Genomic DNA, 25,911 nt, shown 5'->3' with positions numbered 1-25,911 from the left:
TATGCAGGATGGTCTTAAGCGACCCCTGTGAAAGGGTCATTTGACTGCCAAAGGGGTGAGAACCGCTGTCCTAGATAGAGTTAAGGCAAAGATTAAATGCATTGTGATTTAAAATCCTTAAATCCTCACCAAGAAACATTGATCGGTTTCCTTCCATAGTGCCCTGATCCTAAACCTGCGGTTCAGGTATGTACCTAGACCAGGAATTGAACCAGCAATCTTTCGGTGCACAGCGCACTCAACCGAGTCACTCTGGCCAGGCTATTGTGATGCTCTCCCTAGAGCAGTGGTTCTCAACCTTGGCTGCACATTAGAATCACCTGGGAATATTTTTTTAAAAAAATATATTTTATTGATTTCTTACAGAGAGGAAGGGAGAGAGATAGTTAGAAGCATCGATGAGAGAGAAACATCAATCTGCTGCCTCCTTCACATCTCCTACTGGGGATGTGCCCGCAACCCAGGTACATGCCCTTGACCAGAATTGAACCTGGGACCTTTTAGTCCGCAGGCCGACGCTCTATCCACTGAGCCAAACCGGTTTCGGCAGGGAATATTTTTAAAATCCTGATTTCTGGGCCTCATCCTCCGGAAATTCTGTTTCTTTGTTACTAATGTTGTGGCCCCACCCCATAACAAAGAAACAGAATTTCCGGAGGATGAGGCCCAGAAATCAGGATTTTAAAAATATTCCCAGGTGATTCTAATGTGCAGCCAAGGTTGAGAACCACTGCTCTAGAGGTTGTACCAATTTATCTTCCAAAAATGTCTTTAAAATTCATCGTAGTTAAAATATTTTTAAAATAGAATATTACTTTTGCTCCTTATCTCGTTAGTACTAATATTGGTTTTTAAGTTTTATTTTTCAATTACCACCAAAAATGTTTTGAGTGCCTATTTCCACATTAGCAAACTTTCATTTTTAGCAAGCTGACTCCATCCCTGTTCTTGATCTTACGTTTTTCTAGTAACTTTTATCTTTGGTCTTTTTTGTCTCTTCCTGTCTACAGTTATACCCAAACTTCCCATTCACTCTCCCCCAAATTCCTTTGCCTGTTCCCTCTTGCTATGGCCCCATTTTTTATATACTCTATGATTGGAAAAGTAGGAGTTGGAGATATTTAATACACTCGTTAAACCTGTTTGCTATCACTTCACCTCCCTTGAAGTTGCCAAGGGAACTATTTTCTGTTGTGGGACTGCCTTTTTGGAAACTCTCCTCTCATTCCTCTATACTGCAGTACCATTCAACAATTAGTTTTTGGGCACTTAATTCACAACAGCCAGTGTTACCTGGACTATTACAATAGCATTCTAGACCTGGCTGGTTTGGCTCAGTGAGAGCATTGGCTTGTGGACTGAGGCATCCTGGGTTTGATTCTGGTTGTGGGCACATGCCCGGGTTGTGGGCTCAATCCCCAGTAGGGGGCATGCAGGAGGCAGCTGATCAGTGATTCTCTCATCATTAGTTTCTCTCCCTTCCTCTCTTAAGTCAATAAAAAATATATATTAAAAAACAATAGCATTCTAGTACTTCTTCCTATGTAGATTCTCCCCTCCCAAATTCTTACAGCTATGGCTCACCTAAAATATAAATTGGCTTTTTGTATCTGTGCAGTAAATTTCAACATATACAGGGAAATGTTAATAAATAAAGCAAGAACAGCTGAACTGTCAACTCTTCTGTAAAGTTCTCCCTCTTTTAAAGTTTTCTACAACTCCTGACCTCATGGACTGTAGTATATAATTTTATTATACAATATCACTTATCATTTGTATCCCACTCTAGTCTGAACTTTTTGAGAGCCAAGATAAATTCTTTTTCATTTAAAAGGAAATAGCCCAGCTGGCATGGCTCAGTGGTTGAGCGTTGACCTATGAACCAGGTCATGGTTGGATTCCAGGACACATGCCTAGATTGTGGGCTCGATCTCCAGTGTGGAGCATGCAAGAGACAGCTGCCGATCAATGATTCTCTCATCACTGATGTTTCTATCTCTCTCTCCCTCTTCCTTCCTCTCTGAAATCAATAAAAATTTATTTTTTTTAAAAAGAATCCACAACCAAAGATAGATAACTGTTAATATTGACATTACTTTGAACTATAAGTTTAAAAATATATTTTGGTATTACCATAAATAACATACTCAAGTTGAAATTGATGTTACTGAAATTGAAAGCAGGTTTCACATTAATTTTTTCTCTTTTTGGCTTAAACAACAGACATTTATTTCTCATTGTTCTGGAGGCTGGTAAGTCCTTTCTCAATTTCAGCTCTGATAGGTGTACTTCTGGATCCTTACTGTCCTAAACAAGTCCAAGTCTTAGTGCACACATTAACAATGCATAAAATAACAAAACAGAATACAACTTTTATATTATTGAACTTTATGTACAAAATCATTTGATTTCAAATAAACATTTAATGTAAAAACAAACGTTCTTTTAAACTGATTTTTTTTACATCTACTGTACCTTTCAAATGCTTTATCATCTTACATGATTTCTTCAAAATCTCTTATCAAGGGTACATATAGAAAAGCATTTTTTTTTATAAATAGAAACAAAGGGATTTTTTCAGCTTTTATAAGATGACATAAAAAGTTTACTCAACAGAAGTAATTTCATTACTATTTGGGGGAGGGAATCACCAACTTTTTGTGCAAACAATGCTAGCCTTCTTTTAAGCATTAAGAGCATAACTGCTTAAGAAATGACATAAGCAAAATTTCTACACCTACATCTCCCCTAAAATAATCTATTTTTTTTTTTTTTACATATGTGCACAGCTTTAGCAAATTAAAGCCGGAGAGAAATGCTCAAGATCTGCTACCCATAGGTGTGATCAGAGTTTACTGTAACTCTTCATTTGGAGAGCTTACCAATCAAGGCATCTGTAATGAAAGCTGCAGTTTCCCTCTTTCCTATCTTTTTAACACAAAAATTAATAACTAAGAATTTAATACTGGATGACAAAGCACATCCACACTATCAGTTAAATAGCCTCACAGTTAAACACATCTTAAAGACCAATCAAATCAGTATTTACATTTTATAAATTTCTGAAGACACCATTAGAAAGCTTATATATCCCTTCATTAAACAAAATAGGGAACTGCATCTGATGGTGGTGGAATGAAATTAAAAATACCTTTATTTACAGCAGCATTGTTCCTTTATAAATAAAGAATATGAAAATGCAATTATCTTTAAGGATAATAAAAAATTGAGGTGATGTTACTCAACCACAGTGCTTGAAGTTGGAATAAAAATCTATTGGTGCTTGTTAATGTGCCAGTAGTGAAACCACTTTCTGTTGGAGAAAATCCAACTGCAAATATGTGCATAAAACACATAACACAGGGCAAAATTGCTCAAAAACAATTCAAGTCAGCTTATCTGTCCTGGATATTCTAATCGTGAAACACATTACAAAAACATCCTTGTAAAGAAAAAAAATGTTATGTTTTCTGTTTCATTTTTATAGAACATTTCTTCCCTCAAAAGTGGCATCTTCAAAATCTCAAATTCTTCCCTTGGTTTACAATCCTGATGAAAAGATGTGGACAGTTTAATTTTCCATGTTTACCTAACTGGGGGAAGAAAAAAACCAAACTGTAAAACGTTCAAGTTTAAAAAATATACTGGGTGAGCAATACACTAGAATTATCAACGTAAAATAAATGGTAAGTAATCTTAACATAACATTTCACTGTCGAATGTGAAAAATTAACATCTCAAACAGGCATAAGATGAAGAAGTGCTTTTTTCAAATTGTAAAATCAATTTATGCAATGCAAAATATCTTGAGTGTTGTAATTTTTCATTTTAAATTGATTTCAAAATCAAGGATCAAGGTTTGATTGCAAATGGTAATGCAATATAATTTCACAAAAACCTTCAATTTTTAAAAAAGGGAATCACATACTAATTTTCCCTCCCCAAGAAAATGTTTCACAAAGCAGAAAAACAGCCAGTCACAAATGCAAAACAATTATAATTTAAATATATGAAATAATTTCTATATTACCAATTTATTTCATAAGACAATTGAAGTTAAAAAATACTTTCTTTGAAGTATTGCTTTTCATGCTCAAACAAGAGAATGTTGTAATGACATCAATAAAACTGATATACATGTAATGCTGCATAATGAAGTAGAACCCTGATACAAATATCCTTGTTGAAATCATTTACTTCATCTTAACAGTGCCTGTTTGGAATCTATGATTAAAAAACAAAAACAAAACTCTTCCTAGAGGCTGAACTCCCTAGAATGCAATTTCAGTGTTTGTCCACGACACAGGGTTAGGCCGTTTCTTCTCAGAGTTTTTGCTTTTTGCTCTGTTTTGAAACCCCTGAGACACCATCTGTTTCCGAAGCTTTCTCTTTTGAGTTAATTTCACTAAATCCATTTGCCGTCCCATTTTGTTCTTCAGTGATATCTTCATTTGCAGGTGAAGCAGATTCTCCTTTCTCTAATTTTTGCTGCATTTCACGGAGCTTGGTAACAGCTTTATCTATTGACATTATGCTAATAAGATTAAAGTCATGCATGCTGACTAGATGAAGCATGAAGTTTCGACATAAATTCTTCTTAATTATTTTCTGTCCATAGTTTTCTACAAACAGCATACAGGCGTGATTCATTTGATTGTCAGCAATAAACCTATTTAACAAAAACAACACAAAACATCAATAACGATACAAAGCATTTTTGTCAAGTGGAACAGTGATAACCATTATAGAACACTAAAACTATCCAAATCTAGTAAGCGATGATTTAGCAAGAAGTAACACTATAGTAAATGTGAGATTCAATAACTTGAATGAGCTTAGTATTTAAAATATTTAAAGAGATGTGATTAAATCAGAGTTTAAACAGAATCATTTCTGTTTTTCCTAATTACATACAGCAGTATTGAAAGTATAACATTTTCTCTTGCCAGTAGCACTTTCATTAACTCTATATACACAATATCTCCTTTATTTTCTCGATTTTGATATACTTTCCTATTTCTGAAGCAATGTTTTTCTACATTTTCAGATCACGGTAGACCTCTAAAAATAATGAAGATATCACAACAAATAAATATGGCACAGTGTGGTTGTGTTGGTGGAAAGTGAATTGAGGGTATATACAATGAATAAAATTTGAGAGAAATAGGAGAATGGCTCTCAGTTATCCACAGGAACTGAGTGTCCAACAGAGTCCCAAAAGGCCTGCCTGTAGGTTTTTAAATACCCAAATAGTTTGCCCAAATATTTGCCTCTTTATAATGCCAGTATACAATGAACCCCAAGAATTGTGCTAACACATTTAGATCAAAGAATTAAAATAGAACACAATAAAGTAATGTGACTAAAATTCTACCTTGAAACTGGCATTATCAGGACATAAGGAAAAACATTTAACCCAAACTTCTGCATACATACTTTACTCCTTAGTACCCCTAGACTGGGGGACCAGGCAAACATTTTCTGTAAAAAGCTAGATATAAATATTTAAAGCTATATAAGCCATATGTGATCTGCCATCTTCCTCTTTTCCTTTTTCAGTACCCACTAATCATGTGAAGACTATCTTTTATAATAAAAGGCTAATATGCAAATAGACCGAACAGCGGAATGACCAGTCGCTATGACACACACTGACCACCAGGGCGCAGGTGCTAAACGCAGGAGCTGCCCCCTGGTGGTCAGTGCACTCCCACAGGGGGAGCACCGCTCAAACAGAAGCCCGGCTCACAGCTGGTCCATAGCAGCATTAAGGACCCCTCGGAGGATGTCTGACTGCTGGCTTAGAGGGAGCAGGCCTAACCAGCAGTCAGACATCCCCCATGGGGTCCCGGACCTGTGAGAGGGTGTAGGCAGGACTGAGGGGGACTCTTCCTCCACCCCCCCAACCCGCCCAGTGCATGAATGTCATGCTCTGGGCCTCTGGTTCTTAGATGAAGGCAGTATATAAAAAAATGCTACAGGCCATACAACCAGACATCTTTATGTACCAATAACCCTTCACTCACCAAGAGTAAGGAAACAAAAGTATTCCCTCCCATTTATTTCACTATCTATAAATGAAAAAACTTTGGATGCTTGTACTATAGAAGAAAATCTCAAATGAGGATCTAATAATAATGAAGGCAGAGAAGAAAATGTGTAGTCACAGGAAAATAGTTCACACAGGGAAGGAGGCAGATCTGCAGAAGAAATAATGCTTTGGAACATGTAGTGACAAAGGCATGAGAAATAGGATTGTTTTACCTTGCCTCCTATGAAATGGTAGTAAATCAAAAAAACTACTTATATTTTATTCTGATTAAGCAATTTTTAAAACTGTGGTAATAACTGTGATAAGTAATTTTCAGGATTTCCAGGAATATAGCACATGGCATTTACTTTTTGTATTCTCTGGCAATAAAAGGAATAAAAATTGGGTCATTAAAAAGGGACATATTAAAAATAAAAATCTGCTGAAGAGCTAGCACTTTCCTGATACGTTCTCTGAGCATCACCATTTTTCTCTATGCAATTATAATACTTTGGATTAGGATAAGATTTAGGACACAGTGTATCTAAATTAACGGAATTTTATATAAGATTCTAACACAAGTAGATTTATAGAATGTGAAGCAGTAAAAAGAATATAAAGGAAATGGAATATTTAAATTTAGAAATACCCTACCCATGCTTCATGACATGGAGATTCCATAGTTTCATCACTTCTTTCTCTCCTTCATTAACATCAGAAAATTCCTCAATTTGCTAAAAATAAAAAAAATTTAAAAAAGAAAACACCTATTAAATGCAGAGAAATAATATAAATATTATTTCTAAGAAAAAATTGTGAGAATGTCAAAAACAGGTTTTTATAACTAAAAATACCACAACTTATTTATACAGCAAAGTGGCAACGTTTCTTAAAAACCACTTCTGTTTAAGCAGTAATTTTAAAAAGGAATTCCTAATTTACGTACTGGTTACCTATAAATACAATGAACACACTATAGAATCACAAGAAAATCTGTATTTCTTCACCCGGTAACTGTTTAAATGAGACAGTTATAAAATGTGCATTCCTGAATTCCTTAATTTAGAAAAAGTTCCTTCACAAAGTCAAAAGTTTAATTCATATTAAACAATTAATAGTTTTCAAACAAAAACCTTTTAATCATAAAATTCTAAAATCATTGTCAATAATGATAACAGTAATAATTACTGTAATGGTTTTTTCTCTTAGCCATTCAGGATCTTTTTCATCTTCACTATCTACTTCCATTTCTTGTGGACGGAGAGGTAAACAAGTATCACTATGGAAATACAGACGATTGTGTCCGCTACTGTATGTTCGTTGCTGTTCTACTTCTCCATCTTCAGATTCAAGAAATTCAGACATGCTTGCTTTTGTTCGTTTTGGCCTAGTGAAAAGAAATGTTGATGTAATATCAATTGATAGGGTTCTTTATATTTCACATCACCCAAATAGATTACATACTTTTCTTAGGGGTTTTGTACCTAGATCTACTAGGAGCATTATTTAATCCCCACAACCACTGCAGCAATAGTGACATTAACATTTAAAACACAGGGAAAAGCTGTAAGGAGGAAGTGAGAAACCCTTATAGAAGCAGGAGCCAGGGAGGTTGATAAAGGAGTATACCACTCAGAGAATTAGCTACTGCCCCATCTGTTCTTCCACCATCATCAATAAAATCCAGAGAATAAACCTGTATGACCTTTCTACCTACCTGCACACAAGAATGTGTGTGATAGGCGTTCTCTTTACAGGTCCATTGCGACTAAAAGCAAATCCAGGTTGGCGATGAATATCCTGAGGATTTCCTGCATAGGAGCCATCATAACACTCGTTGATAGAAACATCTATCCTAGCACCTTTTGGATGATACTGTTAACAAAAATGGCAAGGATTTTAGGAAAAGAAAATATTATTCTACCCTAAATACCCATCGCTCCAATTTAATTAATTTAAAAAGTGCTGTAGTTTTTAGCATGGTGGACAGGAAGTCAGAGAACCTAGAACAAAAAAGATCTAATGTGGCTCAGTTGTTGAGCGTTAACCTATGACCCAGGAGGTCACGGTTCAATGTCCGATCAAGGCACATGCTCAGGCTGTGGGCTCAATCCCCAGGAAGGGGTGTGCCAATCAATGACTCTCTCCCATCATTGATGTTTCTATCTCTCCCTTCCTCCCTGAAAGCAATAAAAAAAATTTTCAAGAAGGGATCTGTGTTAAGCCCTGGCTTGTGTAGCTTACTGGTTACAGCATTGGCCCTCGCAGTAAAGGGTAGCAGGTTAGATTCCCGGTCAAGGGCACATACCTGGGTTGCAGGTTTAATCCCCAGCCTAGGTTGGGGCACTTGCAGGGGGCAACCAATCCATGTGTCTCACAACAATGACGTTTCTCTCTCTCTTCCGCCTCCCACACTCTAAAAATCAATGGAAAAAATATTCTTGGGTGAGGATTAACAAACAACAGAAAGATCTATGTTAACATCCTGGTTATGCCATTTATTGGCTTCATAACTTTTTACAAATTACTTCTCATCTGAACAAGAATAAGGAAATCATCACTTAATTCAAAAAGTTGGTGTGAGGATTAATGTGAGTCAATATAGGTGCATTATATGTAAACCAAACCATTCACTGTAATTCACACACATAGCAATCCACCCAAAAGAAGAAATTTTGGTATTTTGTACCAAGTACAATTTTTGAAAGTCAAATTGTCTTATATATATTAGTAAGAAAAAAAAAAATTACATACAACATAATTGAAGATAAACCTGCTGTGGCACAGTTTAAGATGCTTGAGTAAACTATAAAGTTTTCGGCAGTTCAGAGTGCACCAAGGGCAATGTAGGTCATCTCTTGCTTCAGTCTGTTGTCTTGTATTGTTGTTATAAAGGAACTTTAAAATAAAATTAAAAAAGGTAAGCTCCAACTTACACATCTCAAAACTTTTTTTCAATATCCCCTTTAAAAATAGTTAAAACAAATTAAAAGAAAAATCAGAGATATTGTCTTTTTACTTAAATATCCAAAATATTTCATATGTAAAACAAAGGCATTTCATAATTACTTATGTAACTGGTTCAGCTATGTTTACCTGATAAAATATTCTTAATTTTTGTCGGTTTTCATTTGAAGTATCTTTTTCTTTCCTCGTTTGTAGATCTGTAGTCAATGATTCTTTAACAGCTGAAAATACATACTTTTATATTTAATGCCAATATTTGCTTCTAAGTGAGATAATATATCTTTGTGAAAATAATTAAACATTAAAGGTTTCACAGAATTCTACTTGTGGTATTTAGTACAGTTTTTACTCTCATCCTCAGGGGAACAATCCCACTTAATCAATACTCCTAATCATATATTTAGGTCTTTATTGGCAAGAGCCATACTTTTCCTTTAAAAACAACCTCTTGCCCTAACCGGTTTGGCTCAGTGGATAGAGCGTCGGCCTGCGAACTGAAGGGTCCCAGGTTCGATTCCGGTCAAGGGCATGTACCTTAGTTGCGGGCACATCCCCAGTAGGAGGTGTGCAGGAGGCAGCTGAATCGATGTTTCTCTCTCATCGATGTTTCTAACTCTCTCTATCCCTCGTCTTCTCCCTTCCTCTCTGTAAAAAAATCAATAAAACGTATTTAAAAAATCATCTCTTATCTCCTATATCATTATAAAAGTAACTCCAAGTAATTATATATAGTCACTGTAATGTTTTAAGGACTTTGAGGTCAGAGTGTGGTTTAGTGAGCAGATATCCATTAAGTGTTGGTTTAACAAAAATTAAGTAAAAAATGATTGTATATTGCCCAGCCAGTGTGGCTCAGCACCCTGAGTGTCATCCCATGCACCAAGAGGTCACCAGTTTGATTCCCAGTCTGGGCACATGCCCGGGTAGCAGGCTTGATCCCCAATAGGGGGCGTGCAGGAAGCAACTAATTGATATTTCTCTCTCTCTTCCCCCATTCTTCCTCTCTCTCTGAAAAATCATAAAAACATGTATTTTAAAAAACGATTGTATTAAGCCGTAGCCGGCTCAGTGAATAGATCATTGGCCTGTGGACTGAAGAGTCCCGGGTTTGATTCCGGTTGGGTGCGCATGCCTGGGTTGTGGGATTGACCCCCTAGTAGGGGGCGTGCAGGAGGCAGCCAATTAATGACTCTCTCTCTCCCTTTCACTTTGAAATCAATATATTAAAAACATAAAAAATGATTGTATTAATATCATTCCAAATCCAAAAAATAATCACCATTAATAATTTTGGTATATTTACTTACATACTTAAAATGTTTTTATTTTCTCTGACATAACTAAGTATTTTACAGATACAATTTTATATAAATTTTTTTTCTCATTTTCTTTTAAACTCTTTTACCTATCTGACTGGCTGGCCACAAAGTATTTTGAGAAGTGACAGAATTTACCTGAGAAATAGTTTCTCTGACACAGCCGTTTTTTCTAGCTTTTTAATCTGACTTTTATAATGACTTGCACACAATAAATGGGCATGAGGGGTCAAAGACAGGGAACTAATAAGTCTTCTGCCTTCTTTAACAGACTTAGACTTGGATAACCTCAGGTAAAGGCAGTGTTCCTATCAGGCAGACACAAAATGACAGATCAGTGCAACTTGGACCTTAACTCAGCAGAGCTAACTACATTTGTAAACGTTTTCCCTCTTAAAAAATGACTCAAAATTTAACCTGGCAAAATTCAGGTTATAAAGACCCACTTCCAGCTCTAATATTATAAAAACACTCTGAAACATTGAATTCAGCTCTACAACATATACAAAATTTTACATGAATTATAAAAAACATACAATCCCAAAGCTCTATTACCAACCTGCAATTTCAAAATCCTAAAAGCTCTGAAAACCAATAGTTTCCCTCACGAATTTGAGGCAAAATAATTTAGTGGAAAAACCTGTCCTAAACTGGCATAGGTTATCTATAGACCTCATTTGGAGGTGTTATATATGGCATATATACTATATCATGCTAATAAAATAAAATAAAATAAAAAATAAGTCCCAAACACATCTTACACAAAGATTTTGGTTAAAATACTGTTAATATGTGCTTTAACACAAAACTTTACTGTCCTGGCTCATAGTTTGTTTCTCTAATAAGTCAAATATTTCCCAAAGAATAATTTTTAGAGCAAATGACCAAAAATTAATCTAAAGCCTAAACCCTAACTAACTTTGCAAAACATTATTTTGACAACAATGTCTTCTTACCAATAGTTTGAGTAGGTTTAACTGAACCAGGCTTGTTTTCTTGATGGAGACTCTCTGAATTTCTAGTGGCAAGAGGCTTGGCAATAGGAGCTGTAGATTTATCATTGGTCTCTCCTGTCCAACGAAGAGTGAACTGTAACGTAGGTCCCTGAGAAAATGTTTCAAATGGAGGCAGCCTCTAAAAAAGAAAAAACATGAAAAGAATAAAGGAAGATTCCATATAACAAATTGAAAGAAATTGTAGAAACTTAAATATTTACTAAAAGTTAATTTATAATTTAATTAAATTATAATTAAATCAACAGACTTTATTCTTGAAACCCAAAATGCCTACATCAATGGCCAGGTAAGTCATGTAAATGTACAGCACAGTAGAGAGCACAGTATTGTTGTTCAAGTTGTCTAAAAAAGACAGCAACTTATGAGCAGTAGCTGAATTATTGCCACACACAAACATTGGCCCAGCACAGCCACATTTTCAGATTTTTCAAAAGAAGTCAGAAATCCAAGTTCTAATGGGGAATCTTGCCGTTTTTATATTGGTAACCAATTTAGAATGTTTTCTTCTGGACCAATACAAAAGTTTTTTTTAACAAAAGTTCAATGTGAAAATGAACAGGACTCGATTTTTATATTGTAGTAAAACAGGTGCTGTGGAGAGGGGACATGTGGAAGCAGTTGATTTCTCTGGTGACTACATCCATTCTTTATACTCTTCCAAGACTTCTAACATGACGATACTTTTCCCTCGTATTACCACTATCCCAATATTGTTCTATTGCCCACCAGTTGCCATCTCCACACATTTCATCTATCACAAGATTCATAAAAGGATCAAATCCCTGCAATATTCCTTGGACATGTCTGCAACCATTTAATTTCAATAACTTCTTGTCCATAAATTTTTTTAACTCGAGAGGGTGAGCTTTGTTCATGGTGTCTAAGTGAGCTCAAATATACCTCCTTAGAATATTTTTTTAAAAAACATCAAGCCCTGACCGGTTTGCTCACTGGATAGAGCGTCGGCCTGTGGACTGAAAGGTCCCAGGTTCGATTCCAGTCAAGGGCATGTACCTTAGTTGTGGCCACATACCCTGTGGGGAGTGTGCAGGAGGCAGCTGATCGATGTTTCTCTCTCATCGATGTTTCTAACTCTCTATCTCTCTCCCTTCCTCTCTGTAAAAAATCAACAAAATATATATTAAAAAAAAAATCAAGTAAACTACAGTACCTAAAGCCTGCCAGTTTTTAGACACAGTTTGATGACTACTTTCTTGGCTTTCCTCCTCCACCTCTAATCACTTATAAAACTACTTAATATCTTCTCTTGGACTTCTTAGCTCCTAGTAACATTTAGCCATGTGCCTCCACCTCTCACCCATCCTTAAGGATTTACCTATTATTAGGCCAATGATCCCAAATTGGTTCTCCATTGTTTATACTTGAGTTCTAAACCCAACCACCTCTTGGACATATGAGCTCCTGTTTATTTCACTGCCATACAAGCCTTAACTCCTTCTACATCTTTATTACAAATAATTATCTTAAAGCTATAATTTTAGACTGGAAAGAGGTAAAAATGTGGTCAGATAAACTGGTTTTGACCTAGTAAGTCCATATTTAGGAACTAATCTTATAAACATACTAGAGGTCCTGTGCATGAAAATTTGTGCACTTGGGGTGAGGGGGTGTCCCTCAGTCTGGCTTGCACTCTCTCGCAGTCCAGGAGCCCTCGGGGGATGTCCAACTGCCTCGGAGGTGGGAGAGGCTCCCGCCGCCACCACCACCACCGCACTCGCCAACCATGAGTTCGGCTTCTGGAGGAGCAGTGCTCCCACTGACCACCAGGGGGCAGCTCCTGCACTGAGCACCTGCCCCCTGGTGGTCAGTGTGCATCATAGCGACTAGTTGTTCCACCGTTTGGTCAACTTGCATATTAGCTTTTTATTATATAAGATTTGCAATGCAAAAAGATACATGTACAAATATATTCACTACATTTTTGAAAACAAAAAGATACATGAATTATAATAACCAAATTATATATTAAAATGGCATTGGTTTAGTAAATTATGGAACAGAATACCACAGAGCTTTGAAAAAGAAAGAAATCCATATGATCTGACTCAAAAGGATGCCATTTCATATTGCCTCAAACAATTTCTTGGGAAAAACTAACAATTCATATAAATACAACCTTTAATTTCTCATGGATAAATCTAACAAACTTTATCATTTTTATCCATATTGTCCATCTGCCCTCCAGTAAGGTTTACCAACTTATTCTTAAAGCATTATTTGAAAGTATGTGTCCTCACATATCCAATTATAAACTATCAATCTTTAAAACTGTTGTCATACGAGCAGTCAAAAGTAATTATCTCTGATTCTGTTTGCATGTTTTTTAATACTACTAAGAATGAATTTGCTGGCCATCAATATTTGTTGCTTTAAGAACTGCCTGAGCTCAGCTGGTGTGGATCAGTAGTTGAGTGTCGACCCATGAACCAAGAGGTCACGGGTTCGATTCCTGTTCAGGGTACATGGCAGGGTTGGGAGCTCAATCCCCAGTTGTAGAGTGTGCAGGAGGAAGCCACTTGATGTTGATGTTTCTCTCTTGTAGATATTTCTATCTCTCTCTTCCTGCCTCTCTCTCTAAAATAAATAAAACATTTTTTAAAAACATCAAAACTACCTATCCTCTACCCATTTTTCTAATTTGATTACTTATCTTTTCGTTATTGAGTTATAAGCCTAGGTATTCGTAATAGTAGCCTTTTATAAGTTACAAATATTTCCCCAACCCATATTTTAAATTTAGTTATTTGCATGTAGAAACAACCCACTTTTAGTATTTTTTTTATGCTTTCTACCTGTTGCATCACACTTAGAAGAGCTTTCCTCAGAACAAGATTATATGAATATTCATCTACATTTTTTTTGTTATGCATTATTTATTTCTACATTTACATTTATAAGCCTTCTGGAATTTCTTAGGTCTAAGTTTATTTCCAGATGGCTAGAGACCAATTCTGTCACAATTAATGAACAGTCTTTCTTTCCCACACAGATGTACCACCAATTTTATCATGACTAAATTTCAAATGTATTTGAAACCATTTCAGAACTATGCTTCCTGATCTGCTTACACCGTATCATTTAAGTTCTATTAAGTTTAGAGTATGTTCTACCCCCTAGTAAGTAAAGGTTCTCTGGAAACTTTTCCGTAATTTTCCTTAGTATTATTATACGTTATTCTAGGATTACTTAAAACTAATTTTAAGGCTTAAAAAAATCTTTTTGAGGATTTTGCTTGTGATGGTACATTGATCTTATATTTAGAAATAAATGACATTTTGTTGAGCCTGCCTATTTAAGAAATGTATGGATGCCTATTTATTAAGTCTCTTAGAAGAATTATGTTAAGTGTGCTTCATTAAAGTCCAGCAGATTTCTTAATAAATTTATTAGTCATCATGTTACCTGCTGTTACTATGAATGGGATTTAAAATAGCAGTTAACATTTATTGAGCACTTATTTTATGCCAGGCACAGTGCTAAACAAACTTCATTATTTAATCCATCAACTCTATGCCTTGTTCTATAGATGAGAAAACCAAAACACAAAGCTTAAGTAACTTGCTGGATGCCACATAGCAAGGAGTGAAAATCTGAACTTGGTCTGGCTCCAATGAGGAATCCTTCCATTAAATACTCTAAGTAGGTAAATTTTATTTGTGTTTTCCAAAGTACAAAAACAAAGGACTCTACTTCCAACATAAATTTGCATTTGAGGGAGAAAAACACCAATAAAAAATGGGAGTTCATAACTATAATGTGCTCAACCTTCTAAACAGTCCATACCTTCCCATCAAGAATAGTCTCCCATGTTGCTCTTTTCTTGCTTATTGGACATTCTTCCATTTCCTGCATGGCTACTTCATACTCCCCATCTAAAAGCTGTAAGCGCCTGTTAGACAAACACATACACTTTAAAGTAACCTGTGTTATTATTGTAAGTACATAAATTCTCTATCTTTAGATTTATAAAGCATTTATTAAATTTATAAACTAGCTTATATACCGAACAAAATTTTAAAATATACCTATACTCCATTCTTGACACAAGCAATTTTAATGGTTTCCACTCTTAACTACTATTACTATAGAATTATTTTATTAATGCAGCTACTCAGATATAACCTTAAACATTTAAAGTATAATATACCTATGGCCTCAAAGCTTAGCAAGTTTTAAACACTAAGTATAAAGTATGTGTGCAGGCTTTACTTGTAAAAATGGGATAGTGTTACAATACTTGCCTTAGGGGACTACTAAGAATTATGCTTCTGTTATTTTTAACTACTGTAAATATTTGAAATAGAGTTCCTGACTTTTATACTTGACCAATAATAAAAAAAAAAATTATGATTACAATGACTCTAATAACTATAAGATCCTGGGGGCACCTGGCACATATAGGTGCTCAATAAATATTTCATGAGTAAATGAAGTACCAGCTGAATAAAAAAACCAACTAAATTATACCCATAGTATAGTTTTAATGTGTGTGTGTGTGTGTGTGTGTGTATATATATATATATATATATATATATATATATATATATATATATATATATATATAATTTACATCTTTAAACACTGGTAACACTATACTAAATAGCATTCTTCAATTATGCTCAACAATTAATTATATATAGCAAGAAGAACCTGGCTCCTCTTCATCAGTCTTAAGAAAAAATCTGTTAGGTGATAACAGCTAACATTTATCGAGTGCTTACGATGTGCCAGGCACTATTTTAAAGATTTTACATAGTTGATTTAATCTTCCCAACAGTTCTATGAAGATGTTATTACTCCATTTTTCAGAAGAAAAAAATGAGGAACAGAGAGGTTAAGTAACTTGCCTTAAGATGACACAGTAAGTAGCCAGAACTAGCAATTAAATCCAGACAATCTGTCTCCAAAGACTGACTCTTAACACAAATGACTTTGAGAATTTTTGTCTTGCCCTGACCGGTTTGGCTCAGTGGATAGAGTGTCGGCCTGTGGACTCAAGGGTCCCGGGTTCGATTCCAGTCAAGGGAATGTGCCTTGGTTGCGGGCACATCCCCAGTGGGGAGTGTGCAGGAGGCAGCTGATTGATGTTTCTCTCTCATCAATGTTTCTAACTCTCTATCCCTCTCCCTTTCTCTCTGTAAAAAATCAATAAAACATATTAAAAAAAAAAATGAATTTTTGTCTTGCCCGAGCCAGTTTGTTCAGTGGTTAGAGCAACAGCTTGTGCACTGAAGGGACCCGGGTTCAATTCCAGTCAAAGGCATGTACCTCGGTTGCAGACTCAATCCCCAGCCCTGGTCGGGGCGCATGCAGGAAGCAACCAATCGATGTGTCTCTTTCACATCTATGTTTTTCTCTCTGCCTCTCCCTCTCCCTCTCTCTAAAAAATAAAAGGAATTTTTGTCTTTATGCTGTACTTGAATTTATTCCTCTTCAATAGAATGCAAAGCTATTTTAACTTAATATTTTAAAAAACTAAGTTCATTTAAATAGGTAATATATTCATATACTTCTAAATTGAAAAGAAGCTTCCCTCATGCATCTACATAGGTATATAATATTCTATTCTGATTGTATATTTGATAGGTTCGATCAAATTTACCTTCCTACCAGTAATGTATGAAGCCCTTCTCCCCCAAAGCTTGATCAATAGTGCTTTTTTTTTTTAATCTCTGCCAAACTGGTGGAAAAAATGGCATCTCAATGTACTTTTATATACAGATATCTTTTAATTGCTTAAGAACCATATATATATGGTATATATATTTGTGTGTAAACATCTTTATCATATCTCTTGCCCATTCTTCAAGGGCTGTAGTATTTTTCTTTTTACTTAGTATGATCTTTTTGTATTAGAGGAATAAGACATCTATCTATATAGTATGAGTTAAAATTAATTTCCCTGACTTTCATTTGTTACTTTTCTGCTTTCAGAAGTAATTTTATATTTTTGCTCAATATGTCATACTTTTTCTATATGTTTTTTTGAATTCTGATTATTCTTTAAGGAGACTTTAATTTCTGAGGCTATAAAAAGAATCTTTACACATCTAACTCCCCAGATCTTGGCTTGCAAATACTTTACTAAAAGGAATCAAGATTCCTTGAAGAAATGGCCAATTCCAGAGCAGAGGTAGAAAAAGGAGAATGTAAGCTGGAAATATTTTACTACCCTAGAAAATATGGATGCCATACTGCTGGGTAAAAAGACATTTACCCAGTTTCATGTATTACCACAGAAATTACATACTGATTAATTACAGAGCTCAGCTGTTAGTGTGTCTTATCAATGCGACATGGTTGTAGGTTCAATCCCTGAGCAATCTCAGGGTAACCAACAGATGTCCCTCTCACACATTGATATTTCTCTTTATCTCTCCCCATCCCTTCCACTCTCCCTAAAAGCAATCAATGGGAAAATATCCTCAGGTAAGCATTACAAAATAAATTAATTAATTAAGTAATTAAAGGTAAAAGGTACTGTATAATGAAGAAATATGGTGATACTTCCTTAATCAAGTGATCAAACCTTTATTATCTGTTTGTGATGTGCAAAGAACAACACTATTTAGTTCCTGCTCAAATGTTTAACCTGAATATATTCATTAAGAAACCAACCACAAAAGTCCAAATTGAGAAAATTCTTCAAACCTACAGGCCTATACTTTAAAAAAAAGTGTCACAAAAGGCAAACAAACAAAACTGGAGAACTATTCCAATTCAAAGGAATCTGAACAGATATGGCAACTGACAAATAACTACAGATCACAGTCCTCAATTGGGGGTAAAGGGTAAAGAGCTATAAATGACATTATTTTGGTTAATTGGGGAGACAGTATTATATTATGTTAAATTTCCTTAATATGATAGGTGTATTGAGATTATGGAGGGAAATGTTTTGTTTTGTTTTTCTTTTTTTTTATTGCTTAAAGTATTACAAAGAGTATTACATATGTCTCCTTTTTTTCCCCCCGCCCTTGACAATCCCCTGGCCTCCCCTACCCCCCAGTGTCTTATGTCCATTGGTTATGCTTATATGGAGGGAAATGTTCTTGTTCTTAGGAGACACATCCTGAAGTATTCAGCAGAAATGGAGTACCACAAACTTTCAAATCATTCATAAAAAACAAAGTATACACTCACAAATAAAGCAAATGTGGTAAAATGCTAAAAACTGATGAATTTAGATGAAGGCTCTATGGGCATTAATTACCTGTATTGTTCGCACAACTTTTTTGTAAGTTTGGAAATTTTCAAAGTAAGTTGAAGGGAAATTCTCCCATGGTTTTTTCATAGTTTTTATCATTAAATAAAAAGCAGTATTTCACATGTACATGTTAAAAAATATTAATATATATGTAAGGTATAATATATGTTAATAATTTTAAAAATAATTCAACATACCTCCCCATCCTGCCTAAAATAGAACATTTACCAACATCAATAAAGCCCAGTGTGCTATATCCTCATTGCTTCTCCCACAGACATAACCACTATCTCCTAGTACATGATTGTTATTTTCCATTTAAATCTTTGATCCACATTCAAATTTCCGACTTTAAAAAGACACTATATTTGTTCTGCCAATAGTAATACTGTGATGTTAAGTGATATATTCTAAGACAATATGGTACCCAAATTTTGTGGTATTATTCCTAATCATCTTTGCTTTCCTATTAAAAGTCTTATACCTTTCTTTACATGATGACTAGTAAGTGATAATATTACAGCAACAATCTAGTACTTTTTAAAGAATACAAGGAATGTACTAGTTGCTCACTCAGTTCTTTATCCTGTACTTGACAGTGAACTACCAGTGAGCAGCCTGGAGCCAGAAATATGTCATGTTATAGGTTTCACCTCCAATCCTGTCTAAAAAGAAACTGCAGCCCTGACCAGTTTGGCTCAGTGGCTAGAGAGTCGGCCTGTGGACTGAAGAGTCCCAGGTTCGATTCCAGTCAAGGGCATGTACCTTGGTTGTGGGCACACCCCCAGTAGGGGGTGTGCAGGAGGCAGCTGATCGATGTTTCTCTCTCATCGATGTTTCTTACTCTCTATCCCTCTCCCTTCCTCTCTGTAAAAATCAATAAAATATATATTTTTTAAAAGAAGAAACTGCATTTGCCTCCTAGATCATCTTTTACTGGCAATTAGATGCTTTATTCCCAAATGAAAACTGTTGAGATAATTATAAATCCAAGTGTTCTTTGCTACCCTGTGCCAAATGTACATAGAGCCATACAATGATTACACACAATTTTCTTCCTTAATTTTAGTAATTACATAACCTCAAAATTTGCACAGGACCCACTGCATTCAGGTCTCTACTCATGTATTACCCTCTCTGAGGCTTTCTGTGTAAAACAACCATTTATTCTCTTTATTTTTCTTCACAGCACTCACCACTAAGTGACATCAGTTGATATAATTTTTTGAAGGGGTGGTGTATGTTTCCTCCACTAGAAGTTCCATGAAGGCAGAGATTTCATTGCCTTTTCACTACCTAGAACAGTATCTGACAGGGTAGACACTCAAAAACACTTGCCAAATAATCTTAACTGAGCCATTCAAATAGTTCCTCATCTGTGTTTATTGTTTTCTATGTGATAAAGAGAAAATATTTTTTTTTTCAGTCCTAAGAATAAAGAGAAACAAAGGCAAAGAAATAATATCACCACTACATTCTACTTTGGGATAAAAAGATGGTCAGAACATTATGGGAACCTCATTTGTCCATCAGCGTTACCTGTTTTTATCAAATACTGTCATCTGTGCCACAAATGTCTTTTCCCCATCTTCACGATTTCGTTTTCTTCTAGCTGGAAGTTCTTCATTGACATCTGAATTTGATAAACATTTCTCATGAATAAAATATTTAAGCACAAATGTCCTATTTATGATATACAACCCCTTATTTATCCCAAATGAGGTACAAATTACACTAAATTGCAGTATAATATGCAGACTTACATGTTTCTAATGTTTTTATGATATGTATGAATGTTCTTTTTGACATTCATTGACAGTAACCCCATATCTATTGAGAATAATCTTGACCTTGCTAGGCAAGAAGAAAAAAAATCCTCCTCATTCATGGTTTTTTTTCAAGAACTTCAAAGGGTACTGAAAGATTCAAAGATTAGCCCAGCTGGTGTGACTCCGTGGTTGAGTGTCAACCCATGAACCAGGAGATCAAAGTTCAATTCCCAGTCAGGACACATGCCTGGGTTGCAGGTTCAATCCCCAGGAAGGGGCATGCAGGAGGCACCGATCAACGATTCTCTCTCATCATTGATGTTTCTATCCCTTTCTCCCTCTTTCTGAAATCAATAAAAACATAGTTTTAAAAAAAGATTCTGTATACCACCTAAAAAAATAAAAAAACTCAAAGATTAATACATGGATTTTTCAACTGCAGAGGTGGGTGAGGTGGGGTGGGTTAGGCACCCCTAACCCCCGCATTGGTCCAACAGTCAATTGTATTTATTTGTATTTGTCTATCTCCATACTCTGAGTCTAGGTTGTGAGCCTATGGAGGATAAAACTGGGTGTTTTAATCAACTTTGTATCCCCAGCACCTATATGTTGGTTGAATGATTACCTCAAAGGTGGATTCAGAACTGTTGGGATATACATAACAAACAAGTATAATAAAATATTAATTGCACAATCCATGTGTTGAATGTGAGGATATTGGTGTTCACAAATTCTTTTGACTGTTCTGTATATATGAAATTTTCCACAATAAAATGTTGAGGTGGTAGTGAATTTATTGTTTGCTGTGAGGCTAATTTGAAATTCCAATTTTTCCCATCCAGTGTTCAATTTATTATTTTACTGTATGAAGTATGTTTTGCCATGTAATAATGAGAACTTTACAAATTAAATACCTAGTACAGCACAATAGCCAATAGTCCAAGAGCCTGGGCAATCTACCATAAAATTATCTCATTAGACTATCAGGGACTTGCAAATAAAAGCAATGCTATTAGAAAACGTGCAATTCAGTTCTAGTTCTGCATCATTTTTTTCCCATGGAATGGCAGTCTTAAAAAATTATTACAATAACTAAAAAAGAAATAGTACAAAATTATGAATACTTCTAAGATACACTGGTTCAGTAATTTTCATTAACCACTGTAATCTCCTATGATAAAATCGTTATATTATTAAAATAAAATTACCAATATTTTCATTGGTTTCTCCATTCATCATTCCATTAAACTCTCTTCTTCCTGGACGAGTCACTCTAAATAGCAATGAGTAAGACTTCACCATATGGCTGTTACTAGGTTCAAATTCATTACTGGAAACTGCAAGGGATGGGAAATTTCCAGGTTTTGTTTGATTGAGGTCAGGATTCAAAGGCACCTGCTTTTTACCTGTAGGAACTTGCCTTATTGGACAACTTACATCCTGCAAAAGTAAAGATTATTAAATTATATTTATTTATATACATGCAATTATTAGAATTACAATAAACTTGTAATCACAGCTATAGGAAACATGCTATAGGCCAAGATTCCCAAATGACATACTAAAATTCTAACCATAGTCGTGAAATTGTGATGAAGCAAAAACAAAATTTGGAACAAGTATATTCCAAATATTAACACAAATGAGGATTTCTCCAATATGTTGAAAATAATGATACAGTATATCCAATATTTAGCTAATAATCTAAAAGTTCTAAATTAGAAATATGAAATTAAAATCATGCTTAAAACATTAAACTTGTTAATCTTATCCCTTAAATTTTATATTTTTTAACAAAAAGATAGATAAGACCATTAGAAATGAAGAGAGAATTATAATCTCACTGTCAACATTATGACATAAGTAAATTCATTTAAATATGTTGTTTAACAGAGGCACTATTCATCTTACGAGTAACGTTCTGTAATCATATAACTAGAATTATAGAGCATAGTTGAAAAATTAGAAGATGCAAAAGACCTTTAAAACAAGAAAATATAGTACATATTTCATTATAGCTTTTTAAAATGAATGTTTATGGTTAAAAAAAAGTCTAATCCACAGAAGAGTATAAAATGAAAATGTTTCTCACCCCCCCCCAGATCTTACCCTCCAGAGATGACTAATATTAGTATATCCATCTTTCCAAGAAAATATTTATGCCTATTATTTTTTAAACATAAAAAGGATACTATAGGTATATTCACATATTTTTGCCTAAATCAAAATATATATTAAAGAATTTTCACATCACTACATGTCATATGTGCATGGGAGTTGGAGGCACAGAAAGTGGTATTTCTTAACTGCAAAGTTTTTAATATATATTTACTCTGCCATCTCTTGTCACCTTAGTCTATCCATACCAATGCTCTAGCAGTTTTCAAGTCCTGTATCACCTTACTATGATTTTGGAAGAACATCAGCAATAGGAACTTCAAAATACCCAAGGACTTGACTTAAGGGCTACTAAAAGTCTATCTGTTGGCTTTTGTGGGTTGTCCAGGAAATTTAACCATTATAACACTTGTTTTCATGACAATACTTTCATATATATGTATAAAGAGCCAGGGGCCATCACAACCAAATGGACGACCGAACAGGCTGAGTGGGGTGACAAGGCTGGCAGGGGGGTTAGTGAGGGACGACTAAACAACTGAGCATCAGGCTGCGTGGGGTGACCAGGCCGGCAGAGGGAGGCAGTGAGGGGCAGCCAGGCCAGCAGAGAGGGCAGTGTGGAATGACCAGGCCAGCAGAGGGGGGCAGTGAGGGGCAACCAGGCCAGGAGGCAGAGGCGGTTAGGGGTGATCAGGGGGGCCAGCAGGGACGGATCAGGTAGGCAGGCAGGTGAGCAGTTAGGAGCCAGCGGTCCTGGAATGTGAGAGGGATGTCCAACTGCATCCGGAAATCCCCCAAGGGGTCCCAGATTGGAGAGGGTGCAGGGTGGGCTGAGGGAGGGGAACCCCACCCCTGTGCATGAATTTTGTGCACCAGACCTCTAGTCTTATAATAAAAACTTGAAGCAATATATTAACAAGTTAATGGCTGATAATGCTGGCAACAGAATTCCTTAGCCTGAGGATTATTTTTGAAAAAAAGAATCCTTTTGGAAAAACTCTCTCTTAGCCCTTATTTAAAATTTCAATGGGTGTAAGAAGAGACTTAAGTAGTAGGGAAGTAACGGAATTTATGTCTTAAAATGTTGAAAGATAGCTTCTTCCCTTCATTGTCAGACTCCTACAGGAAAAAGTTTTATGCATATACCTACAGCCAGACTAGGAAAACACACAGATCTGGGAGGTTGGCAAAGAGGTTATCAGTTTTACAATTCAGGCACTAACATATTTAAAAGCTTTCAAGGTTTAAATACAAAGTATATACACATGAACATAGTCAAATTTTAAAAATTATCTTACTTCATCTACCAATATCATTGTATATGTTACCTTTCTTTTTTTGTGGCAAACTTTCACAAGCAGGACTTCCAGAGTAACAGAATTTTGTTCATTTTCTGAGTTTTGTGATGGCTTATCTAAATAGAAAAATCAATATTTCAAATGTATTTTTAAAAATATATAAATACAGTACTCATTTTCCTAAGAAGTCTAGAAATTTCTAATAAAAAAGACTTCTCAGAATTTTATTCATTCTTTTCTTCCTTTTGTTAATCCTCGCTCGAGGATACCTTTTCCATTGATTTTTTAGAGACAGTGGAAGCGAGGGGGAGAGACAGAGAGAAGTATCTATGTGAGAGAGACACATCGACTGGTTGCCTCCACACGTGCCCTGACTAGGGCTGGGGATCGAGCCTACAATTGAGGTACATGCCCTTGACCAGAATTGAACCCAGGACCCTTCCGTCTGTAGGCCGAAACTCTAACCACTGAGCTACCAGCTAGGGCCAAAATCAGTTTCAAATGTGCAGCAAACTCTTAATAAGCCTTTACATATAAAGTCATTTAAATAAACCTTTCACAAGACAATTGTAATTACCTTCTTATAAACTGATTTTCTTTTCTCCCCCGCTAAATTGTTTTAATTATTGATTTTAAAGAGAGAGAGGAAAGGAGAGTGAAGGAAGGAGGGAGGGAGGGCCAGGGAGAGAAAGACAGGAACATGGACCTGTTGGTTGTACCTATTTATGCATTCACTGGGTGACCTGGGATTGAACTGAAACCTTGGCATATCAGGATCATGCTCTATCCTGCTAGGGCCTGTGATTTTCTTTTCATTCAGATAATGGCTCAATTATTTTAATTAAAACTAAAAAGGCTTACTGATTACTTCTGATTACTTCTGCTATAAAGATTTAACAATTATAATAATAAAAGAATGTAATAAACTGCAATTGTAAAAAATATATATATATAGTTAAAGCTTCTTGGTAGAAAGCACCAATAAAACAGTTCAGGAGAAAAAAACAACTAAATGTTCAGGAAAGGCAACCACACACAGAATAAATATTTAAAAATTTTTTTCCTTTCTCCCAATATCATTAAAAAATGATGTAGTTTAAGCTACATTTAAATTAAACCAATTACTATTATACATGTTTCACTTTGAATACAGAGATGTTAAACTAAAAAAATCTTTGATTTGACTCAAGACCAAAGAGATAAAAAAAGAATTTAAAAAAAGTTACATAAGCATATTATCATTTCAAATTAAAATATCTATTTTTGACCTTTTCATAATTTCTCTAGCAGCGGTTCTCAACCTGTGGGTCGCGACCATCAGAAAACACATATAGCATATCAGGTATTTACATTACGATTCATAACAGTAGCAAAATTACAGTTATGAAGTAGCAACGAAAATAATTTTATGGTTGGGGGTCACCACAACATGAGGAACTGTATTAAAGAGTCGCAGCATTAGGAAGGTTGAGAACCACTGCAAGGAATCTCTTGGCTCACAAAGGTTTAAGTATTTTAATTTTAAAATATATTCTGTATTACCTATACCAATTAACAAATTATTTTCCATAATTTGACTTTATTTTTATTTTTTAAATGTTTTCATTGACTTTTTTAGAGAGAGGGAGAAGGAGAGACAGAAATATCGATGAGAGAGAAACATCGATCAGCTGCTTCCTGCAGGCCCTTTACTGGGGATTGAGCCCACAACCTGGGTAGGTGCCCTGACTGGGAATTGAACCAGTGACCTCTCAGTTCATGGGTCGATGCTCAACCATTGAGCCACACTGGGCCATAGCTTGTCTTTAAAACCTAAAGCCTGAATAGGTCAAAATTTTAAATATTTACTCATTCATGATCAAGTTTCAGTATTATGTGGAAGAATTATAATAAATGAATCTATAAACATACAGAAATAAAATAATTTTTGTCCTGAGATTCTGGACAAGTTTTCACTTAAAAAGTGTGCATAAAATGAATTTGAATTAGTCTATTTGAAAGTTATATCCACGATAAAAATACTTTAATATAGCAAAAATAATCCAATGGCTAAAATCCAGTAACAAAACATTACTCTCCAAACATTACTTACTCCAAAAATAGCACCCTAATAATCTTTGTGTATTCATTCTAAGCAGTTTCAAATAGTAACTGCTAAACAAAAAGTC

General features: G+C 35.2%; 1 protein-coding gene and 1 pseudogene across 5 annotated transcripts in view; both read right to left on the bottom strand.

The window, feature by feature from the left end:
- Nucleotides 1-2,105: 2,105 nt before the first annotated feature.
- The window catches only part of SUZ12 (SUZ12 polycomb repressive complex 2 subunit), a 46,736-nt gene continuing 22,930 nt past the window's right edge, over nt 2,106-25,911 (bottom strand). For 4 of the 5 annotated variants that reach the window (XM_059669488.1, XM_059669487.1, XM_059669491.1 and 1 more), the window contains 11 exons: nt 23,774-23,859; nt 21,536-21,767; nt 20,098-20,191; nt 15,135-15,240; nt 11,271-11,448; nt 9,128-9,219; nt 8,786-8,929; nt 7,749-7,906; nt 7,220-7,418; nt 6,686-6,765; nt 2,106-4,669 (listed from right to left, as the gene is read on the bottom strand). In XM_059669488.1, the coding sequence (XP_059525471.1) occupies nt 4,324-4,669; nt 6,686-6,765; nt 7,220-7,418; nt 7,749-7,906; nt 8,786-8,929; nt 9,128-9,219; nt 11,271-11,448; nt 15,135-15,240; nt 20,098-20,191; nt 21,536-21,767; nt 23,774-23,859 (1,715 nt within the window). In that variant the 3' untranslated portion in view covers nt 2,106-4,323. The remainder of the gene's footprint in view (nt 4,670-6,685; nt 6,766-7,219; nt 7,419-7,748; nt 7,907-8,785; nt 8,930-9,127; nt 9,220-11,270; nt 11,449-15,134; nt 15,241-20,097; nt 20,192-21,535; nt 21,768-23,773; nt 23,860-25,911) is intronic. The other variant, XM_059669489.1, reaches the window with a different exon arrangement.
- On the bottom strand, nt 11,479-12,755 carry LOC132218350 (small nuclear ribonucleoprotein G-like; annotated as a pseudogene).

The sequence above is a fragment of the Myotis daubentonii genome, chromosome 16 (assembly GCF_963259705.1).
Source record: "Myotis daubentonii chromosome 16, mMyoDau2.1, whole genome shotgun sequence".
Taxonomy (NCBI): Eukaryota; Metazoa; Chordata; class Mammalia; order Chiroptera; family Vespertilionidae; genus Myotis; species Myotis daubentonii.
Note: the sequence above shows the minus strand (reverse complement) of the source record. Positions and strands in the feature narration are given on the sequence as shown.